The sequence below is a fragment of the Pleurodeles waltl genome, chromosome 4_1, assembly GCF_031143425.1.
Source record: "Pleurodeles waltl isolate 20211129_DDA chromosome 4_1, aPleWal1.hap1.20221129, whole genome shotgun sequence".
In the NCBI taxonomy this organism is placed as follows: Eukaryota; Metazoa; Chordata; class Amphibia; order Caudata; family Salamandridae; genus Pleurodeles; species Pleurodeles waltl.
Window position 1 is genome coordinate 987,135,417 of NC_090442.1, and position 23,563 is coordinate 987,158,979.

Sequence of the window (23,563 nt, forward strand, 5' to 3'; positions counted from 1 at the left end):
CAATGATACTCATAGCTCCAACGTGAGCATGTCAACATTGGTACACAACACTATTGGATCTGTCTGTAGTACCACATCACAAGCTGCCAAACAGACCGGACTTGTTGATTCAAAGAAAGGGTCAAATCAGACATCCAAATGCCAGCATACTCATCCTGGTGATTTGGCTCCTGGGGTCATGTAATATTTGAGGTCCTAAGCAGTGTATTACGGGAGCATCAGTTATAGTTAGCTCATATAACTATATACTGCATAATTTCTATGGTTTTGTATGTCCATGAAACCTTTGTTTTTGTAGTCAAAATATCAGACCCGAGCAAACCTACCAATCATTGGCAAAGTTAGTAGTGTATGGCTGTCAGCCCTTTGACTTTGTCGATTCTTGCTTTGTATCGTCATGGTTTTTGTGAAAGTTTATTCCTTAGAGCTACTGGGCCCTTTCCAATATCAAAAATAAACATTGGCCAAAAGCAACAATATTGTTTTGGTCTCACAAAACACCCTATTCCATAGCAGCCACTGGTAGCCAAGTTACCTACTTTGTGTGGATGAGCAGTCTGTGAAAGAGCAGAATGTTATCACTCACAGTGAAGTTAGCCGGTTGCTGAAGTAGGTAGACCTACTGCCATATGAAGTATGCTGTAGTGGGCAGAAGAAATATGTGGATGACACATTAACAGACCAATGTATGATGAGGCCTGGCTGAAAGCATCTTAAAGTAAATATTATTATATGTCTAATTTTGGAAAAATCTAATGGTATATGATAAGGATAGTTGAATACATAACATGGGTCTCACTACTTTCCTAATGACTGACCCCTTTCTATAAAACTACAGTGAGAGTCCCACAACTTAAAGAATCAACCACCAGCTCTCCTTCATGTTAAGGTCCTCTCCTCATTCAGATGAAACATCTTGGCTTATTAAAGTTTTGATGTTCACGCTGCTGAAATGTACATTGACTGACATGGCAAACTTTGGCATTTCTCAGACAAAGGATCAGAGATAAAAGTGCAACTTTGCGTGAAATGTATGCAATGATGTGGCTATGATTTAACAGGTTTGGTAATATGTGTTCATCTATTTTTCAGTTCTCTTAATCTGGATGCGATGACTATGGCTGCATCAGGGATTATACATACCATGAAGCGACATGCAAGTATTTCTTCTGTCCAGCTGGAGGCCCTACGGGCCATTTCACATTTAACAATGGCTGGTAATTACAAACACAATTGTAGGAGTTCTGTATGTTCCCTTATGTTTAATTTGAGCCAAGGGTATTTGATAAACCTGTAGAAATGCTGCAGTGCACAAAGATTAATGTTCTTGGCATGTATGGCTGTAGATAACATGCTCTGCATACTTCTGCTGTCTAGTGTTGGGGTCAAATGTTTGAAAGTTGTTTTTGATTGATTAAGTCTTACGAATCATGAGGTAAGTCATTCCTCCTTAAGATGCTAATGTGCTTGGGCACCAGCTCTATTGTTAGATTGATTCTTTTCTGCCATTGGTTGCGAAGGTGTATAGATTGGGCTCCTTGTTTGGCAACTAACAGCACCGTTCATCAAGCCTCTTCAATTCTGTCTCTGCTTGCTTATAATCTTCAAGCTTCATTATTCCCAATGGTCAATGGACAACCACTCCAGATTTGATGCCTTCAAACAGGGCTTCGACTCCTTGATGCTTCCTGTTCCGACCTCAGCTCTCTTCTGCTTGACAATGCCGCTTTAGTGATGGAAAGAACACCTTTACACTACTTCCCCCATTGTAATTCCAAGTTCCCCTGTATTGACCACCACCAGGTCTGTAACCTCTGTCTTTTCCCCGAGCATGACAACACCACGTGCTATGGCTACCACACTTTCTGGTCAAAGAAAACCCTTCGATACCAACGCAAGTGGAAGTGGGCTTTACAGAGGATGCACAGACGCAAGGAAAACAACACCTCTGACATATTTGGGTAATGTGTCATTGGTGACCAGGAGAAAGCCAGACGCTTTTGGACACAGCCGCTACACTTCAGCTCAGAGGCCAGTTCATTGGATAATTCTGATGATGAGGTCATTGCAGATCCAAAGACTCCAACTGTGAGTATAGGGCAGTCGCAGCCATCAGCCACACAAACAGGCTACGTATCTCTTGACGTGTCCCTTGGGAGATAGCTGTTTGCTTTCACTTGATGGGAGCTTTGACAGCTCCTGCTAAGCAAGAGCAAACAGTAACTCCACTGCCAGTGGGCGGGAGCAGAAAAACTGCTCCTGCTTGTTGGGAGTGGAGTTTTCATCTGTTTTCAGCGGGAAGGAAAACGGATGAAAGAATTGCTCCTGTGCGCAAGTAGCACCATTTTCTGCTGCAGACAGGAAGTCAGCAGGGACTGCGGGGGTACTGAGGCTTTCCCCGCTGTCCCAAGTGCAGACATAGGCTTCTCCACACCAGGATTCATGTTGTCATAGATTTATGTATGAAGATGCTCGAGAAACAATCATATTAGCCAGAAGTATCTGAACTCTTTGTAGTCTTGTCGTCTTCTCAACACAAGGATTCATGTTATCACCATGAAGCTGCTTAAGGAACAATCACCTTGCCAAAATTACTGACATGCAAGGTCACTGGAGACATTACCTCAGGGTCCTTGATGCAGCTGTAGTGTACAATATGCACTGTACATTTTAGCCAACGAGGTAGCACTTACTAATTTGTCAGTAGAAAGTACTCCAGTTATGTAAACATTTTGCAGACAACTGTAACCTCTTCTACGCAAGTCATGATCCATTCTGGCAGTGACACTCATTTCACAGAAATTAAACCTCAATGGGAAGCGCTTGCAATAGGGAGATAAATCCACTATGCATACCTGCTATGCTGCTTTGTGCCCACTACTTGTTACATTTTCAGAAATCGGGATTAACATACACTTATATCTGTTTATATTTAGCTGGTGTTGCAGCCTACATGCAAAATATGCAACTTTTATTACTCTTTAAAATTCTTGTCATTAAGTCCTTCCTGGAGGAAATCTAAAGCGCCATCCCACCAAAAACATTCCCAGAGTCGGCATGGAATTTGAATGTAGTTCTCACTGGGCTTATGCCCCACCTTTGAACAATTACACCCCAGTTGACAAGTAGTTCTTGTCATGGAAATGTCCTTTTATAGTTTAGTACTTTCCTAAGAAGACTCCGGGATTTACAAGCTTAACCATAGAAGAACCTCTCATCTGTTTTCATAGAGATCATGAGAATTGACCCTGCATTTCTACAAAAGGTGGTTTCCCATTCCCTGTCAACTATGATGTTGAGTTCTCCATTTTCTTTCTGCATCCCAACTCTGTAGCGAAAAGAGCATAACATACGTTAGATGTTAAAAGGGCACTAGTATTATATTAATAGAACTAAATGCATCTGTAAGACAAAGCAAGTGTTTGTGGCTTTTGCTAAACCATGCATTGGAAGTTCAATCTCTAAGGCAGATATTCCTCAATGGATTGTGAGATGCATAAAAATCTGTTATGCAAAGCCCAAGGGTATACTGCTTGCACCAATACCAGATAAAGTGCATTCCATCCATAAATAATCATTTGCAATGCTGTTCTGCCATTTAATGGAGTTTTGTTTGACCAATGGCTTTGTGTTTCACCACTGCGCATATTAGTTGCTCAATGTTCACCAGTAGCACATTGTATGTTTTGTTCAGTTGAGCCGCCTATTGGCTTTGACATGGCATTAGCCATTACTTTCTGTATTCAGTCTAGCCGCCTATTGGCTTTGACATTGCATTAGCCATTATATTCTGTATTCTGCCTATTGGCTTTGACATGCTGTATCCAGTTTAGCTGCCTATTGGCTTTGACATGCTATTAGATATTGCATCCTGTATTCAGCTTAGCTGCCTATGGGCTTTGACATGATATTATACATTGCATTTTGTATTCAGCTCAGCTGCCTATTGGCTTTGACATGACACTAGACATTGCATTTGATATTTAGGTTAGCTGCCTATTGCCTTTAACATGAAGTTAGACATTGCAGTTGAGAATCCAAGCTGTATTTTTCCAAGCTGTGTTTTTGCACAAGATGAACCAAGATGTTTTTTCTCACAGTAGACTAGACCTGATAAGAGAGGGTACACTGGTTGTTTTTCTCCGCTTGAGCTTGGGAAGAGGAGTAGTCTCGGAGACCTGGCCAGTCTCCAAAGGATAGCTCAGTTTTCCCGAGTCTGAGAGGAGGGGGCACACCTTTGTAACGAATGTCACAGGCTGCAGAGATTCAGATTCAAATCTGCCTGACTTCGTGCTGGAACTAGGCGCCAGTTGCCAGCATCCCGTGTGGGTAGATGAATCTCTTTCTCGCAGCTGACAGGGAGTCATCAGCTTGCAGACCCTAGAAAGATGAAGCTGTAAATAGTTTCCCACACGGTGAAGTATTTGTTTTGCTTTGCATTCAATATCGTATAAATATAACCTGCTTTGTATATTGCAAACTGTGCATTGACGTGTGCTTGAAATCTACTGATTCGTCATACATAAAAATTGCGGTTGGGGAAGAATTAACAACAATAAAAGTCTTCTTTGATCTCAGAAGTGCATTTCTGGTGTGTTATGTAAGTGCTTAAAAACTAGCTAAGAGCAAAAGCACTACAAATGCAGTCGGACTTGCATTTGCTCCAGTTAGAGCTATTGGCGTTGTAAATTCCTAACTTGACTTTTCTTGCCACATAAATTGAAAATGAAAAGTAAAACATTTGTTGACATAAGCGAGTTGATTCACAGCGCCATGGCCGCCATCAGCGCAAAGGAGAGACAGAAAAGGAAAAAGAAGTTCGCTCACAGTCAAACATAACGGCAATCGTTCAATTATCCATGTTACAGGGTCAGTCTGGAAGGTGTTAACAAAATCTCCCCAAGGAGGGACAAACTTAAAGCATTTCCCAGTGATATCAATGGATTTTTGAAAGGCAAGCCCATGAACGAGTGAAAGTGGTGGGTGTGAGGTGGGCGTGGTTAAAAGCTCACAATATTTACAACCGGTCAAAGCGCTTGCGCCCTCGACCTAAAATGAGCCACTGTTGCCTTCGAGTGAAATACTCCATTAGCACACATCTCTAACGCTGAAATATGGTCATCTCTTTTCACTTTCACCAAACGCTACTGTGTGGACATTCAGGCCTACAGCTGTCTTTGATTGACCAGCATGTATTATGAACTTTATTTCAAACACCTGCATCATCTACTGGCTTCCCCTGCTTTCGGTGGCTGCTTTACAGTCTATGCAGAGCATGTGTATGTACTGCAACACATATTGCAAAAAATTTTACTTAACCTGCAGCCATCTTTTCTTAGGGTGAAGTGCTGTAGATGCACATGTGCCCACCCTGGTCCTCTGAAGCTAGAAGTAAATCCAGATGCTCTCAAAACGTTCCCTTTTCTCAATACACCAACCGGCCCCCCCTGAGTTGTGGGGGGGGCCGGGCAGCCCCCCTGCCCTCATAATTTTGATGGCTCCAGACTCCACCCCCCTCACTCATTTAGTTGAAAGCCCCAGGGAGGTGGGGGACCCCAGGGCTGTTGGGGGGGGGGCTCTCTCCCCCAGCCCTGCATTCAAAATGTAAATGCCCTCAGACCTGGCCCACCTGGGGTGGGGGGGGGCTTTTAATTTTCAGTGGATCCGCCGTGTCTCCCACTGAATGTTTTAAAAAAATGCTTTGCTTTGTTGCTCTGAGGGGATCCCTCCGGGAACCCAGCACCAGAGGTAAGTAATCCCTACTTTGGCACCAACTCTTATTTTTATTCTTTTTTTCTGGTACTCAGCTGAAGCAGAGTCCGAACATGGCTGCCAGCACTTCTTTGTTGAAGTGTTGCCAGCCAGTCAGATTCAGCACAAGATTGGAAGGGTTTACAGAGCATTGGCATCCATATATATACAAATTTGTTTTTTCTTTAACTTCTCTAAAACTACTGAACAGATTTACACCAAATAACAAAAAAGGGTGCTTTCTGGATCAAGAGTGACCTTTCTGCCAAATTTGGTGTAATTCCGTTGAGCGGTTCGGGCACTATTCCTGTTCAAAATCTCTGCGGAAAAATGCATGGGGTAAAAGCTTTTCTCGGCCCCTGCTTGATGGATCACCCCAAAACTTTCCAGACGGATACTAAAGTGAGTGTAATATGTTCTTGAAAAATTAACTGAAGAATCATCAAATGGCGCTAAATTTATTAGCACAACAAAAAATGCTTTTTCTTTAGAAACTGGGTCCTAACTATAACTACCTAGTGGTGACCACCACTAGTAAGTATATAATATAAAGGGACGTTACAGTGAGATGAAAATTTCAGTGACAACATAATGTTTCAAGCTAAAAAAGGGCACTGAAATTCACTAGTTATAGTTAATAGTTGTTTAACTTGTGCCCTAATGTAACTGTAATTTGCATCCTAGCCATGCACAATCTCGTCATCTCATCAATGATGTTATTCCAAATGTTACAGTGATGTTATTAGTTATGTTATAGAGCATAATATGTGGGGTAATTAGCTGCACATGGCGAGAGCTCGAGTTATAGTTACCTTAAGACACAAGTTAAAGTTACTTGAGATAACTATAACTGGTAAATTTCAGTTTTTTTTTTTTCTTTTTTAGTTTAAAACATTAGGTAGTCACTGAAATTTTCCCCTAACTACAACATCACTTTAGCGTTCTTTTCTTTCCAGTGAATTTCTATGTTTTTTTTTCAAATGTAAAGTAATATTTTATTACCATACATAAAAAAGCCAGACACCTGCAGGCGGCTAATGCCACAACTGCGGCCAGGCCTTGTGTCCAACCCAGTGGTGCAGCACACCATCTCCTCAGACATTTCCGACCCTGGGGACCTCATCCTGGGGCCTTTGATTTTTTTTTTATTAAGGGGAGGGGGGCACATGGCCCCGCCCCCTCACAAGCCAACAAGGGCCCTAGGTAGCCTATCTTCTTGGGTTTTTTGTTTAAATTAATCTCTTGGGTGCCAAGGATGTGCTGGAGCTGTCCTCGGCACCATGGCTCAGGTGCTGAGAGCGGCTCCAGCACGTCCAGAGCACCAGAGGGATTTCCCTTTTGTATTTTTAACTTTGTCTGCTGGGGAAGAGCTTCCCCAGCAATCAAGGCGTTTTTTTTGTTCTCTGAAATGATGATTGGTGTGACGCCATTACAGAGGACATGTAAGTGAAATGAACCAATCGCTCATTTAATTGCACTGACATTGGTGTTTGGGGGCCTAGCTGAACCCCCGAGCTTGGATTTACATGGGAGAGGTATCATTGGAGAGGAGAGAACCTCCCCTTTCCACTAGTGCATTTCCTTTTGTGAATTCCTACTTGGGGATCCGTGCCTCCCTATCTCCCCATGAAAGAGGCAGAAAGTCCACTAGACTCAACGACTATCTTTTTTTTTCTTTTTTCTTAACCCTATATCGAGGGGGGGAGCAGATATGAGATTTTGCTTCCAACCTGCCCCCAGGTCTGCAGAAAGACTGCTAGACACCAGGAAGATTTGTTTTATTGCTGCAAGGAGTGTGGCGGCCTGCCCAAAAATTGGGCTGACAATACACCCTCAAAAATGACCCTAAGAGTCTTTTTGCTCTCCCACCCCGAAGGCTAACTAGACACCACCAATTGTTTTATGTGCTATATAAAAAGGGGGTTGGTGGCGTTTACCCATAGTCTGCCCCAGAGATGAGAAAAACTGTGCCCAATCTGGACTAGTGGCAAGATACAAAGCGTGGGTGAGCTGCCCTTATCCCCTTGTTTATTTTTTGCCTATTTTTTCCCCTGGTGTCTAGTGGCCTTTCTGTGCCCAGGGTTCAGAGTTTGGGTAAACACACTCAGTCCACCCCTGGGGAGGGAGTGAATGGGGTGCTGAAAGAATGATGCACCTATTCTGGGGTGGGAACACCACGTGATGTCTGGGTGAGCTGCTCTACCCCATTTTTAAGTTTTGGAATATTTCTTCCCTGGTGACTAGTACATTTTCTGTCCCCATGGGACAGAGTTTTGGTAAACACCCTCAGTCCACCCCCTGGGGCAAAAAGAATGATGCACCAATTCTGGGGTGGGAGCATGGCATGACGCCTGGCAGAGCCCTTATATTTGTGGGGTGCTGCTCATCCAGGCATCAGGCTGTGCTAACATTATGGTGTTTAGATGCTCTTTTTGGGTACTACAGGTAAGTATGACAAGTATTTTTAAAGTTAGAAGGCTTTTTTACTTTGTGATATTTGTGGCCGTGGTAGATTAATGAAATTTCGCGAAAGTACATTGGTACATGTCAATGACAAAACATTGTGCCATTGGCTAATGACTTCCTTTACAAAAGATAAAGGCAGCTATGTTGTTTTTGATTGCACTTTGCCTGTGTTTTGGGTTAGGGCCTCTTATATATAGGTAAGTATTAGGTTTTATATTTTCCCTACCATATGACAGAAGCGGTAATAGGTAGGGAAAAGAATTTAAAAGTTTCTATATATTTCAAAAGTCACAGCGTACCGCAGTACTAACTACAAAATTCTACGGTACTGAAAAAAACAAATAAACATAAGAAACTAAAAAGAAACACTGTAATATACTATATTTCACAAATGTAGTGTTGTAGAGTCCATTTTCAAATTCCTACGTATTTAATTATTTAAAAAAGGGTGTGGTGTAATGTAAAAAGTATTTTTTTTTAAAAAGCATGGTACTTGCTAGGAACAAGTGCTACTTTGTAAACTTTAAAAAAATGATAAATACATTTCCCTATATATTACCTCTTTAATACAGTGGTAATATGTAGGGAACAAGATTGCTAAGTAAACCTATTGCTTACCTATGTCTAAGGCCCTAACCCAGAAAACAGGCAAAGTGTAGTAAAAATAATATGGCTCCCTTTTAAATTAGTAAACACAGCCGTTAGCTAAGCTCATACTGCCTTGTCATAGGGACGTACCATGGTATACCACGAAGCTACTGCGGTGTACCGTGGCTCACTATATAACTAAGGCCCAGTTATATTATTGTATTGCGTTACTCGCGCATCGTGCATGGTCTCACATGGGCAATACAATCCATAAATCCAAATTACAAAGAAAAGCCACCATACTTGGCCCTCCTTTGCTTGGTAAATCTGGAGAAATGCAAGGAAGCTCAAACCATTTTTTTCTGTACACCATATTCTACATTCCTGCCAAATTTCATCTACATCCGTGCCCCACTCCACTCTGTGCCACTCCACTCTACGGTATTCCACTGTACACCACTCCACCCTATGCCACTGCACTCTGCCATTCCACTCCACTGTATGCAATTCCACTCCAACCCACCCCTCTCTCCTCTTCACTATTTCACTCTAATACACTCCACTGTACACTACTCCATTCTACGTTATTCCACTGTATGGCACTCAACTCTATGCCACTCCACGCTATTCCATCTCCACTCACTCCACTGTATGCCAATTCACCGTATGCCACTCCACTCTGCACGGTTTTATTCTGCGCCCCTAGGGTCTACCCTACCCCACTCCACTCTGTGCTATTTCACTGTTTGCTGTCCACTCTTTGCCACTTCGTTCTACGTTATTCCACTCTACGCTACTCCACTCTACATCACTCCACTTCACACTATTTTAGTGTATGCCATAACGCTTTATGCCACAACACTGTTTGCCATGAGATTCTGTCACAATACTCTATGCTACAACACTCTATGGGCCAGATGTATCAAACTTTTTTGCATTCACAAATGGTGCGAATCGTAAAATCCGACCAGTTGCGAATGCAAAAATGCCTTTCACGATATATAAAAGGAATTCGCAGTGCAATTTTAAGGAATCACAAAAATATCGATTCCTTAAAATTGCAACCCCATTTAGAGAATCGCAAATTGCGATTCTTTAAATAGGAAATCACAAATAAGTAATTCCTATTTGCGATTTCCAAACCAAATGTATCAAGCATTTCCTAAATGTGAATTGGGCATTTAGGAAATGCAAATACCACAAACTCAAGTTTGTAGGTAAGCATGTGCAATTTAAAAAAATGCTTTTTTGGGGGGTGCATTGAGGGGGCCTTAGCCCCCCAGCACCCTGGGGTTTGCATTACCTAATTTGCAAATTCCTAACTGGAATTCGCAAGTTGGGAAATGCAAAACCATTCGCACCATTCTCTAATTGTGATTCGGTAATAGCGATTGTGAATTTTAAGAAATCGCTATTACCAAATCGCAAATTTCATACATCTCATTTTGCATTTCTTAAATAGCGATTTCTTAAAATTTGCTATTTAAGAAATGCTAAATGGATCTTTGATACATCTGGCCCAAAGGCACAACACTTTATGACACTGCACTCTTCGCTCCTCCAGTCTGTGCCTCTTGAGTCAACTTCTCTCAGCTGCCGTCTAATCCATGGTACAAAACTCTATGCCCCTCCACTCAATGAAACTCTACTCAACTCTATGCTACTCCACTATGGAACACTCTACTGCAGTCCATGTGACTGTACAACATTGCAGTCCACTCTATATCGTTCTGCCACCCTAATGCACTCTGCAACTCTCTAAGCAACTCCCTCTAACCCACTTCACCACTTTCTTTCAATTCTACTCTATAACACACTACTCAACTTCAGTCTCCTCCATTACTTCAATCTACGCCATTCCACTCAATGTTATTCTGTGCCACTCGTCTCTGTAATACTCGATGCCAATCCACTGTACTACACTTTACTGTACTCTACGTCATTCCTCTCTACAACACTGTACTGCATTCTATGCCACTCCATTCTACAACAGTTTCCTACACAACAACACACCAAATAACTCCACTGTACGACACGCCATTCTACTCTGACACTTTACTCCAGGATAGGCTACCCCACTACTCTGACTTTCCCTTGCATTGTATTGCATGACACTCCACTCCAATTTATGAAACTTTACTCTGCTCTACGCTATGCCACTCCACTTCCACTGTATGAGGATTACCCCACTCTACTGTAATAGATTCCACTTTATGCCTCTTCTCTCTAGAGCACTCTGTACAAGTTCATTCAATAACATTGTACTACTTTCTATGCCATAATTAAATACTGTACTACACTCTATGCCTCTGTGCTCTACTGTACAACACTGTACTCCTCTATATGCCAGTCTACTCAACTCTGCCACTTTACAACACTCCACACTGTATGACAAACTACACAACTTTCTCTTTGCCACTGCACACCACTTTACTACACTCTACTCTGAAACACTACTCCACTGTACTCCACCCATCCACTGTACCCCACCACACTACACTCCACGCCAGTCTACACAGGGCAAAAGTTCTCCCAAAAAAAAAGTGGGAGGACTAACTGAGGCAATATACAAGTGATATCATGGCAGGTGGCTTCTTGGCATACCATCACAGGAAGTGGCATCACAACCCACAACCTCACAGGAAGTGACCTCACAAGAAGTGACATCAGAACTCAACACCTCACACATATGTTTAGCAGGTCTATCATGAGTGCATTTGAGCACATTACCCGATTTAACTAATTACATTTTGCATAAAGGTTGTGCCAAAAAAGTGATGCAACTCCAACGCATAATCTAGGCCTCAACTTTCATTATTTTTTTTTTAAACTCTGTTGCAAAAAAATCGACACCAAGGAGAAACATGGCAATAAATCTGTTCTGCCTAAATGGTTACAAAGTCTGCATTTTAACACATATTATGGGGTTAAGGCACCTGCTGCAGATATCTTTGTGTGTGCCTAGTAAATCTCAGGGAACAATAATAATGGTAGGTTAACTATGGAGGTTCACACATTTGCTTGAGTGATATGTGTTTTGTCTAGTTCCAGTTTTGACTCAGAGTAGCATAGAGGGCTAATGTTTCTCCTGTAAAGCACATCATCTAGTGTGCAGATGGCAGATTTTTATTTTATGTAGCCAGGTAAGTGGGTTACTGCTTTTAACACAGATAATCTTTTGTTACTTGCAGCTAATACATTGTAATCCTTCTAATATAGCACAGTGAGCTATGAAGGATATGTGACTCCTGCACTTTGTAACTCTTACTGTCTCACTTTGTAACACATCCTGTGGGTTAATTTACACACAATATGATTTATTTTCAGTGTGTACATGTGGTGCAATGCTCTCTGGCGCCCTGCTTTGGGATGAGTAGTTCTATAAAAGAAATAAAATAGTGACATTCAAATTCTAATTTGTGTAAATACTGAGACAGAACTACACGTCTGGCATTCTTATAGTGCATACATATCTCTTATGCACAGGGACTGAACAATGTCAATACTATGCCTCTCTAAAGTACTTGTGAAAATAAGGACAAGCTGTGTACCTCTGTTTTCTCTTTAATGCATTTGTGTCTCGGTGTGAGGCTCCAGATGGCTTCCAGCCAAGATACTTTGAGCGAAAGGAGGCCTGATGGCCCTTAGCTTTGTCCTTTGTTTTTGACCCTTCTCAGATTTAAGATAACAAACCCCACCCCTGTTTATGCTCCGAAAGGAAAGCATACATGATGCAGGTGATTCTGAATGTGTCCTGGTGTCAGAAAATCTATCCTGGATGAGTTCAGCATATTTCAGTGGGGCCAAACTTCTTAGTAGGGCAGACTGCATCCACTCTGTGAAATCTACCTGCATGTGCCCTCGACTTCTGGCCTGGCTCTACAGCACCCTACTCCACTCTATGCCTCATCACTGTTCTCCACTCAACAACACTTTCCAACACCCTACAACATGCCACTCCACTCTATGCTATTCCGCTGTACACTACTCCGCTGTACGCCACTCGGCCCTATGCCTCTCTACTCTGCTCAATTGTACGCTACTTTATTCTGCCTAACTTCATTCCAAGCCGCTCCACTCAACTCCACTTTAGGACACTGTGCTCCACTCAAGGACACTTTGGGGGTCATTCTGACCCTGGCGGCCGGTGACCGCCAGGGTCACCGACCACGGGAGCACCGCCGACAGGCTGGCGGTGCTCCCTCGAGCATTCTGACCGCGGCGGTTCAGCCGCGGTCAGAAGCGGAAAGTCGGCGGTCTCCCGCCGACTTTCCGCAGCTCGGGGGAATCCTCCATGGCGGCGGAGCACGCTCCGCCGCCATGGGGATTCAGACACCCCCTACCGCCATCCTGTTCATGGCAGGAAACCCGCCATGAACAGGATGCCGGTAGGGGGTGCCGCGGGGCCCCTGGGGGCCCCTGCAGTGCCCATGCCAATGGCATGGGCACTGCAGGGGCCCCCGTAAGAGGGCCCCGCAAAGTATTTCAGTGTCTGCTATGCAGACACTGAAATACGCGACGGGTGCCACTGCACCTGTCGCACCTTCCCACTACGCCGGCTCAATTCTGAGCCGGCGTCCTCGTGGGAAGGTTGATTTGCCCTGGGCTGGCGGGCGGCCTTTTGGCGGCCGCCCGCCAGCCCAGGGCAAATCTCAGAATCACCGCAGCAGTCTTTCGACCGCGGTGCGGTGTTCTGACGGGGTTACTTTGGCGGGCGGCCTCCGCCGCCCGCCAAAGTAAGAATGAGCCCCTTTATGCCTCTCCACGCTACCATACTGTACTTTGCTCTATAGCACTCCACTGTACAACAGTGTCCTCCAATCGATCTGAGTGTGTGCCACTCTAGTTTACTCTGTAGCAATGTGTGGCACTCTACTCACGCTTCAACACTCTACACAACTCTCTCTGTACCACTCCACCCCACTTTACTGCACTCTGCTTTGACACACTACTCCACCCCACTCTACTCTACATTACTACTCCATGCTACACCACTCCACTCTTCGCTACTCTAAGCTACTCAACTCTGTGAGACTCTCTGCCTCTCTACCACTCTGTACCACACTCTGCTCCACTATTGAACTCTCTAATAAACTCTGTAGCTCTCTACTGTAATCCACTCTACACTTTCCAGCACTCAGCAACTCGCCAGTCCACTCCGCTTACTGGACGACACAACACTCCACTCTGATACTTGACTCCACTGTATGATACGCCATGCCAATCTACTCCACGCCATTCTACAAAATAGCACTCAACTCTATTTCTCTTTTAAGTTTAATCCACTCCACTTTATCCATTGTATGATACTTTACCCCACTCTACACTACAGTTCGACATTCCACTCCATGACACTCTCCTCCACTCTACGACACTCCCCCCCACTCTATATAACTCCACTCTACAAAGCTAAGCTACAAGCTATGCCACTCTACTACATTCTATCCCCATGCACTCCACTGTATTACTCTGCACTTCACTCTATGCCTGTACTTTCTGTTCAACACTACAAGACTTTCCAAACTTCTACAACACAGCACTCCACTCTAATGTACAAGACTCTACTCAAATTTATGACATTTACCTGAGCTCTACTCTACAGCACTCAATTCCAGTCCACTCTACTGCACAACACTTTACCTAACTCTTTGCCACTCTGACAATCCACCCTGTGCCGCTCCACTGTACGAAACCCTACTGTACTCTATGCAACTTAACTCCACAAGACTCTACTATACTCTGTACCACTCTGACACTCCACTCTGCCCATCCACTATACACCACTGTACTAAACTGTATGACACTGTAGAACAAACCATTGTACTCCTCTTTATGACAAGGCCCTCAACTCTAAGACATGGCACTCCACTCTCTGACACAGTCCATTGTATGAAACACCACTGTAAGACACTACACTGTACGAGACTCTCCCCCACTCTATTGTATGACACTCCACTCAACAACAACACTAAACTGTACAAAGCTGTGCTCTGCTGAACTCCATTTTATGCCACTATATTGTACAACACTGTACTCCACTCTGTTCCACAGTACAACACTCAACTGAATGAAACTGGCCTCCACAATACTGAAGTTGATGACACTCCACTGTACGACACACACAAATGTACTGTACCTCATGCCACTCCACTGTACAACATGCCACTCCACTCTAAGATACTCCTCTATATGACACACCACACCATACCACTGTATTACACTTGACTCCACTGTACACAATGCCACTTCACTCTATTCCACTTCTCTATATTCCACTGTACAGCACTACACTCTGACGCTAGAGCCTGCAACAGTTGTCTCCTCTGTACTCTACTATACGATACACCACTTAACATTACTCAATTGAATGACACTCAAAACTAATATTTGAAACACATTTTTATTAAAAAGTGAAAACCATTTAAATTCAGTGAAAAAAACAAAGGATAATTTATATATAGTGTATTCTTTCTATACCAACCCAAATTAAACTTTACAAACATTATAAATTCTAAAGTTAGTTATAACTGAAATGTATAATTTACACACCACCTTCAAATTACTGTAAATCGCGCACCACTGTACACAGGTAGGGAAAAATATAAAACCTAATACTTACCTGAATCTAAGGCTCTAACCCAGAACACAGCTATAGTGTGCTTAAAACAACATGACTGATGTCACTTTTGTAAAGGCAGTCATCAACCAATCACATAATGCCTTGTCATCAGCATGTACTGTGGTATTTTGGCAAACTTTTGTGAAACTACTACTCCAACTGCAGATATAGGTAATTTAAAAAGCCTTCTAATTAAAAAACAATATTAACTTACTTACCTGTAGTACCCAAAAGCATCGTCTACACACTATTATCTATTCTCCTGCCAAATTTCATTCATATCTGTGCAGCCTTTTTTCCTCTTTGAACGATACAAAAGTCTTTAGAAAAACAGCCATTTTCAAGGGCATTGATGTCAAGATGACTAGGCTTGGCCTCATGGGCAATGCCATTTTCTGAATAAAAGGCTTCTTTAGGTCTTTGAGGAGGGAATACTCCGTCACTAATGTGGCGGATATCCTGTCTGCCGTATTATGATCTCCATAGGAGCTAATGGGATTACAACATGGCTGGCAGGATATCTGTCATTTTTGTGACTGAGTATTTCCCTCTGCCAAGACCTAAATCAGGCCCTAAGGGTCTGTGTCATGTTGGAGACACCCAGAGGAAATCGTTTATGTCTTGGCCCACTTAATTTTGTTCAAGATTTGCACTCACTATGAAATATACAGAAAAGTGTTCTTTATCTTATTCACATAAAGCAATGCACAGAAAACACAAGAAATGCCAATAAATGCCCATTTACTTGATTCTTTGTGTAACTCAACGTGGGCAAGACCTTCACCCCATTTGTCTTTTCCACACCTTTTAAGGATTCATATTCAGTGGCTGTGGGTGACACTAGTGCCTGTCTAACAGACTGAGAAAGCTATGGGTTTCCCAGGTTCTCTTAAGTAAAGATAAACTGCCATTATTGGATCTAATTAGAATGTCTCTACAACCTGAGCAGGCATGCATTTGTGTGTAGCAATGTTGCTCAGCAATATCTTGCAGTCTTGTAGTTCACTGCTAGATGTGGGCTGAAAAATTGGTTTGCTGAAATAGAATTTAAGCACAGTTATTAATTCCTTGGAGCTCTGCCTTATTATTTATACTGTGCATATAATTTGATTATTTACTGCAAACCTTTTCACAATGTAAATGTCAAGTTAGTATGTTACTTTGGTATTTTACATTTTGGCTTACATTATAATTTTCAACAACACTTTGAGTATTTTTTGTGTTTTCTGTTGCCTTTTGAAAATTTGATCAGTCATAATTTCATATTCCAAGCTTTCGGAGTTGTATACTTATTATAGATTGGACATTTTCTTTACAAATTCAATTTGATGACTTGGGTGCAGTGACTCTGGTCTGAATGTTTTCACGCACTATCATAATATGATATTGATTATGATGATGATAATATGGTGACTTAGATATAATTAATTAATATTATTACATAAAATGTTATGTTTTAGATGATGAAATAAAACAGCTGATAGACTCCAGAGACTCTGATAATGAATGTTGGCACCTAACACTGAAAGTAATAAAGAACCAATGTTTATTGGAAGGAATCCATACTTTAACACTTGATGCACTAAACAAGGTATGTAGAAAAATAATTTCATAAATTGTCTGTGTCATTCTATCTTGTATAATTGAAGAACACAGTGAACCACTGCTGCCATGTGTATCACTAACATGTATATCTCCTTAGTGCCTGTTTAATAAACCTTTGCTTCTCCATTATCTTGTTCACTCTTATATTGATAAAAGTAAGATTACCTATAGCAAGAGTAGGATACTGCAACACTTTCTTTGCTTTTTATTGACCTTTGTAATACCAAACAAACTTTCAAAAAGCGTTGTGTCCTCCCATATTTGATACACAGTTACAACCTTAGTGGTGTCCCAACATGCAAACAGTCCATGACATAGGGCACATTAACATTGAGTAGGAAGAGGTCATACCTTAACATTCTAAGAAGTATCCTCCAAAGGCCTACTTATTTCTCTCTAACATTTCACAGTATTGCCCAGGTAAGGACCTCTATGGAATATTGACATCCAGATTTCCTAAACACTTGCCCACTACCTTATATCTCCACTCCAAAGGTCAAAGACAGGACCCCCTGTCTGCATCCAAAAAATGCCATTTTATCTTTTGAATAACACTAAAGTCCAGGGCAGTCATTCCAATGTGTATGCATTTTTTCTTTGAACTTGAGTGCAGTCCCAACACATGTTGCTGAATGATGAGTTTTATTATACCTCCAAATGCATCTGTAAGTGTATGCCCACCTGTCCCTTCTGTAAGTGTATGTCCAACTGTCCCTAGACTGCTCATGCAATCCTGCATGTCCAGATAAGGTACATTGTCTTCCACCTCAAACTGACATCTTAGGAAACTATCTAGCATCTTATGGAATATCTTGTTGTAACAAATTGGGTTGTTGGTTGACTATAGTGTGAGCCTTGGTCAAGCAACAGCCACAGTCCTTTGCAGGGTCAACCACAAAAAGTCACAAATTTAACTTGTGCTTAACCCTGGGTAGCCTGGCACAAAAAGTAGTCAGGTAAACGTAGAGGCAATATGTTAAGTATTTATGCAGTACACAAACAGCAACACAGTTAAAACACAACACAATAAACATCCCGAACCAGTTGAGGAAAATAGAGAACATTTTAATAAATAATTTGACACCAAAACCATAAAAATCCAATTAATAGAACCGGAGTTATGAGTTAGAATGTAAGGTTCAAAGTAGTAATTCCTCAGTTTTAGAAAATGGCCATTTGGGCACCTTTAGCACCACACCCAATACTTTGGGAGTAGCTGGAGACCTATTTGAGTTGCAAGGCTCACTCGGGCTGGGTCCAAGTGCAGGTTTATGATGATGGGAACCTGTGGCTTAGAACAGAAAACCAGCTAAACTAGCCCTTGGAGTCACTTCTGAAATCCTGGGTGCAGATGGTGATGCAGGGCTCTACAGCAGGATTAGCCTCTGAAAGTTCCAAGCAGGCTCCAGGCAGTAAAGTAGTCCTTCCAGGTACGGCAGCAGTCTGGCAGAGTGCTCCTCAGGTCACAGCAGCAGGCAGTCCTCTGAGAGTGTTTTTTCGAGGTGTAGCAGTGAAGTGAGGAGCAGATCTGAGAGCCCTATTTTAATACCCTGCTACCCTGCTTCTAGAAGTTGGGTGAAGTTTCCAGAAAGGTTCTATGAAGTTCCAGAAATTACCTGCCTCCCCTACCCTGGCTCCTAGCTGGCTGCACTGACAATACAGGGCTGTTAAGTCTATTGTGTAGTGGCAAAGCCCTGCCTATTCAGTTGCAAATGGGAATGTGTTTAGCTCTCCCCCCTTCAAGACAGTCAATGACCCAGTTAGGCTCTACTAATCCCCCTGTTGTGTGAATTCACAAAGTCCCAACTGTCAGTTAAACCTAGTCATGTAACCTAAGGCAGGTGATAGGCACAGAGGGCTAAGGGTGGGAAAATGCCAACTTTATAAAAGTAGCATTTTCAAACTTGTAATAATAATCCAACTTTACCAATAAAGATGGTTTATTATTGCAAGTTCATAGACACCAAACTTGATATATCTACCACCTCCAGTTTGGGAATTACAACTTATTAATTCTAATAAGGAATCCCCAGTGCTACCCAATGGGAGGGGTAGGCCTCTCAGTAGTGAGAAAACTAATTTAGAAGTTTTTCAATACTAGGACATTTAAAATTGAAAAGTACATGTCCGGTCTTATAATTACACAACACCCTGCCCTATGGGCTACCTAGAGCATACCTTAGGGTGACGTATATATAACAAAAGGGGAGTTTAAGGCCTGGAAAGGGGTTTTAAGGTGTTACTTAAGTGGGTGGCACAATAAGTGCTGCAGGGCCACTGGTAGTATTGAATTTACAGGCCCTACGTATATGGTAGACCGTGCACCCCCCTAGGCTGATCTTGCCCCGGAATCCCCAACCCCTGGAGCCCACCCTTCTAAATTGTGTTTTTATTGATGCCACCTCCTCCCCAGGCAGATCTCAGCCCTGGGTGACCCCACCCCCTGAGGCCCAGCCTAAACATTTTATTTTGTTTTTGGTCGGGGGTGCACACAGCCCCCCTCCCCAGGCTGATCTAGGCCTCAGGGATCCCATCCCCTGGGGCCCTGCCATGTAACCTGGGTGCCCCCCATGGCACCGCATGACAATGTTGGGAGCCGGGGGGAGCCTGAAGGCCCCTGTGGTCCCAGGCAGCTTACGAACTCCAGTGGGAGCCGACATTGCTGTCAGTGAGAGCAATGTTTCCTCTTTTTTCCTGCTTGCATCTCTGTGGGCAAGGGAACAGAGGAAACCTCAGCTCGCGGTGAGGAAGTCCGTTTTGACAACTCTTCCTCACTGCAAGAGAAGTGTTTGCTCTGACTTGGGGGAGGTGTCAAAGGTTGCAGTAAGTCAGAGCAAACAGCTATGTCCTGGGCGTGGGCACCCTGGGATATAGTAGGAGCCGGCCCTGGGTGAGGGGATGGTGGTCCCCATGGTCATGTATGGTTCCTCGAGGGGTGCCACGCTGTCCCACTTCAACTTTACAATTCAGCCCCAAGGAGTTGGTGGTCCCCAGGGCTGCGGGGGTGCCGCAAGACCCCCATTAATTTAAATTAATAGCCCAGGGGAGGTTGCGTTCCCCGTGGCTGCAGGGGGGCACGTGCCCCGCTCGCATTAATTTACTATTCTGCCCCAGAGAGGCGGAGGTCCCTGGGAGCGCGGGGGGAGCGTTCAGCCCATCCACATTTGTTTACATATTCTGCCCCGGGGAGATGGCGGTCCATGGGGCTGTAGTGGGGGGCCTATTGGCCCCACCACATTTGCTTACATATTCTGGCTTGGGGAGCTGCGGGCAATAGTAAGACCTGGCCTACCTGGGGCTTTAAAAAAACAAGTGATGGAGCCAACAGTTGCTTTTTTTTTTTTTGCAACAAATCTGGTGACAAAAATTTAAATATGCTTTTTTGCCTTACAGGTGTACCTCTGGGACCCCAAGAACAAGGCTGGGGAGGAGGGGTGGGTGTATTCCTACCCTGGCCCCTTTTCTTTTTTTCCCTTTTTTTGAGGGACTCGGCTGAAGCTGTGCCCCAAAATGGCTGCCAACACTGCCTGGTTGAAGTGTTGGCAATCAGTCAGAGCTAAGCATTTCCCTGGACGAGCTTGTCATTTTTTGCCAAGTCGTCAGGGAGGATCTAGATCTACAATTTTTTTTCCTTTTAATACCTTCAAAACTGCTGGACAGATTTACACCAAATAAGTGAAAATGTAATCTGCGTACTGAAAGCTAACTTTATGCCAAATTTGAGGTAATTCCTTCCAGGGGTTTGGGCTGTAGTCGTGTTCAAATGTCCTATGGGAATTATCCGGGAAATGCATGTTTTTTGTTTACCCCCCCCTTTTTCTCTGCCTCCGCTTGGCAGTTCACCCCAAAACTTTCCATGCACAACAAGAATCACCGGGGCGTTGTTTTCCAAATGTTTTGTAAAGATTCATCAAACGGTGCCAAAGATATAGGCAAGTCAAAAAACACTTTTTCTATGGAAACACGGTCCTAACTATAACTACCTAGTAGCGACCACCACTAGGTGATATATATACATATATATATATATATATATATATACCTATCTATATATATATATATATATATATATATATATATATATATTCTCAATGGCATGTGTAACTACAGATACACATGCTGTGCATATATCGCCATCTAGTGTTTGGCTCGGATGTTGCAAGTTGTTTTTTTTCGAAGAAGCTTTTTTTGAGTCACAGGATCGAGTGACTCCTCCTCTCGGTGATAGTGCACATGGGCATTGACTCCTTTGTTAGATTGTTTTCTTTCCGCCGTCGGGTTCGCATGTGTTCCCTCTCACTCCTGGATTTTCGGTTTGGTTCCTCTCTGAATTTCCATCCTTTCTCTTACTGTCAATATAGGTTCGAACGCGGTTTCCCACTGCACTCGATCAGATCGTATCGTCGGAATTGGTTATTTGCCCTTTCGGGCGCCCGCACCCCTTCTCGGGCCTCTTTGGGTCTACTGCGTCATAGGCTCCTGGTTCAGACTCCATTCCGATTCTGTAGTTGGTGCCATGCCAAGTTTCCATACACAGACCAGCACTTGGTGTGTAATCTCTGCCTTTCTCCAGACCCTCAAGAAGAAAGCTGTGAGGAGTGTCGGTCTTTTTGATTGAAGAAAACGTTATGTGATTGAAGAGCAAGAAGATTGGAGATGGCGTTGAAATTCACAGAGCCCACAACCATCATCCTTGGTGAAGTACAGGCACAAACGGTAGTCTCCATTCCATATTTGGACTCCAAGCGAGATTCGGAAGAGGACAGCCAGGCAATATCTGCGGCTCAGTACGTTAGTACACCAGCCCCAACCGCAGAAAGTAAAAAACCTCACTCCTTCTTAGCCATGGTTCCACCCGAAAACAATCGTCGACCAACCCTCAGGTTGGGCACCAAAAAAGGCCAAGACAGCCCCCCAGCAGGCTACCACACCTGTTTCTGTGTCGATATGAAAGATTTAAGCTTCCACCTCCGAGCCGAGCGGTGCCCTGCTACATCGGAGCCGAAACAACCTCACTCTGCTTCGGAGCCGAAACATCAGAGTCCACCTTCAGTTCCGAAACATCTTCCTATACTGAGGAATCTGGACTTTCGACTCGAATGAAGCATGCTGCAAGAAAAATGCTTTATAACAACAGGTGGATGATTCAGAAATTTACCCATTCTGGAGGTTAGGGACAATAAACAAAGGAGAAGTCAAGTACAGAAAGAGACTGGAAAAAATATTGCTTCTCTGCCTTTGCTTACCAAAAGGAAGTTAGCATTCCAGGAAACTCTAGATACTGCCCCGTCAATGGCAAAAATGTATAAACAAAAGGAAAAGCCAAAAACTCTTGAGCTTTATCCACCACATTTGCTCCTTTTCTCCACAACCTCTTCCTCCACCACCACCACCTTCACGCACACATTCTCATACTTCCTCACACGACAAAGATAGACGTGATAATAGTTATACCATAGTTCCATCGGATATATATGACTCAGATCCAATCCCACCTAAAGGTCCTGATTTTTATCCCGCAAGACCATCTCCACCCGAGGATACTACAGCGTACAATCAGGTTATCTCGGGGGCAGCCTCATATCATGGGGTGCAAATGCATGCTGAATCATTAGAGGATGATTTCCTTTTCAAAGCCCTATCCTCAACTCAAAAGCAGTACCAATGTTTACCAATGCTCCCTGGTATGTTCAAACATGCAGATGATATTTTTAAAGAGCCTGTTAAAGCTAGAGTTTTAACATCCAGAATTGATTTTAAAAAATAAAAGCCTTTACCAACAGACTCAATTTATATTTCTCAGCGTTTACCACCAGACTCCATTGTAGTCAGTGCAGCCAGGAAGCATGCAAACAACCAGCCTTCTGGGGATACTCCTCTCCCTGACAAAGAGAGCCGCAAAGTTTATGCAGCAGGAAAAGGATAGCAACACAAGCAGTTACCAGACATCTCACCTTCAGCCAGCACAAATTCATCCTAATCTAGGAGCAATTCTGAACACTCAGTCAGCAATAGCCTACCCAAATCCACAGTGAATACAAGCCTTTCACACTCTCATTTTCTAATTGCAGGTAAATCAAACTTACACAGTTATGTTTGTCATGAGGCTATTAGGAATGATGGCATCATGCATAGCAATAGTGCCAAAAGCACATCTAAACATGAGACAACTGCAACTGTGTCTCTCGCAAAAATGGTCTCCGGCACAGAGTCATCTACAGGATCTAGTGTTGTTGGACCGCCAAACTTACAAATCTCTGCAATGGTGGAATCACACCAACTTATTCAAACGGGTGGCCATTTCACTACCCTGTGCCACAGACCATCATCACAACAGATGCATCCATGACAGGTTGGGGATCCCATCTTAACAATCTTACAGTACAGGGGGAATGGGACTCAAACCAGAAAACTTGTCACATAAACCACTTGGAATTGTTGGCAGTGTTTTTAGCCATTGTAGGATGTTGTCTCTGTATGCACTATTTCAAAGTAAGGAATAGTATGCACAGAGTCCAAGGGTTCCCCTTAAAG

The 23,563-nt window shown here is 43.2% G+C and overlaps 1 protein-coding gene across 3 annotated transcripts in view; it reads left to right on the forward strand.

Moving 5' to 3' along the window:
- Positions 1–23,563, forward strand: part of LRRK2 (leucine rich repeat kinase 2) — a 1,446,345-nt gene that overhangs the window by 303,365 nt on the left and 1,119,417 nt on the right. For all 3 annotated transcript variants that reach the window (XM_069229760.1, XM_069229761.1, XM_069229762.1), the window contains 2 exons: positions 1,093–1,217; positions 16,885–17,015. In XM_069229760.1, coding sequence (XP_069085861.1) covers positions 1,093–1,217; positions 16,885–17,015 — 256 coding nt within the window. The remainder of the gene's footprint in view (positions 1–1,092; positions 1,218–16,884; positions 17,016–23,563) is intronic.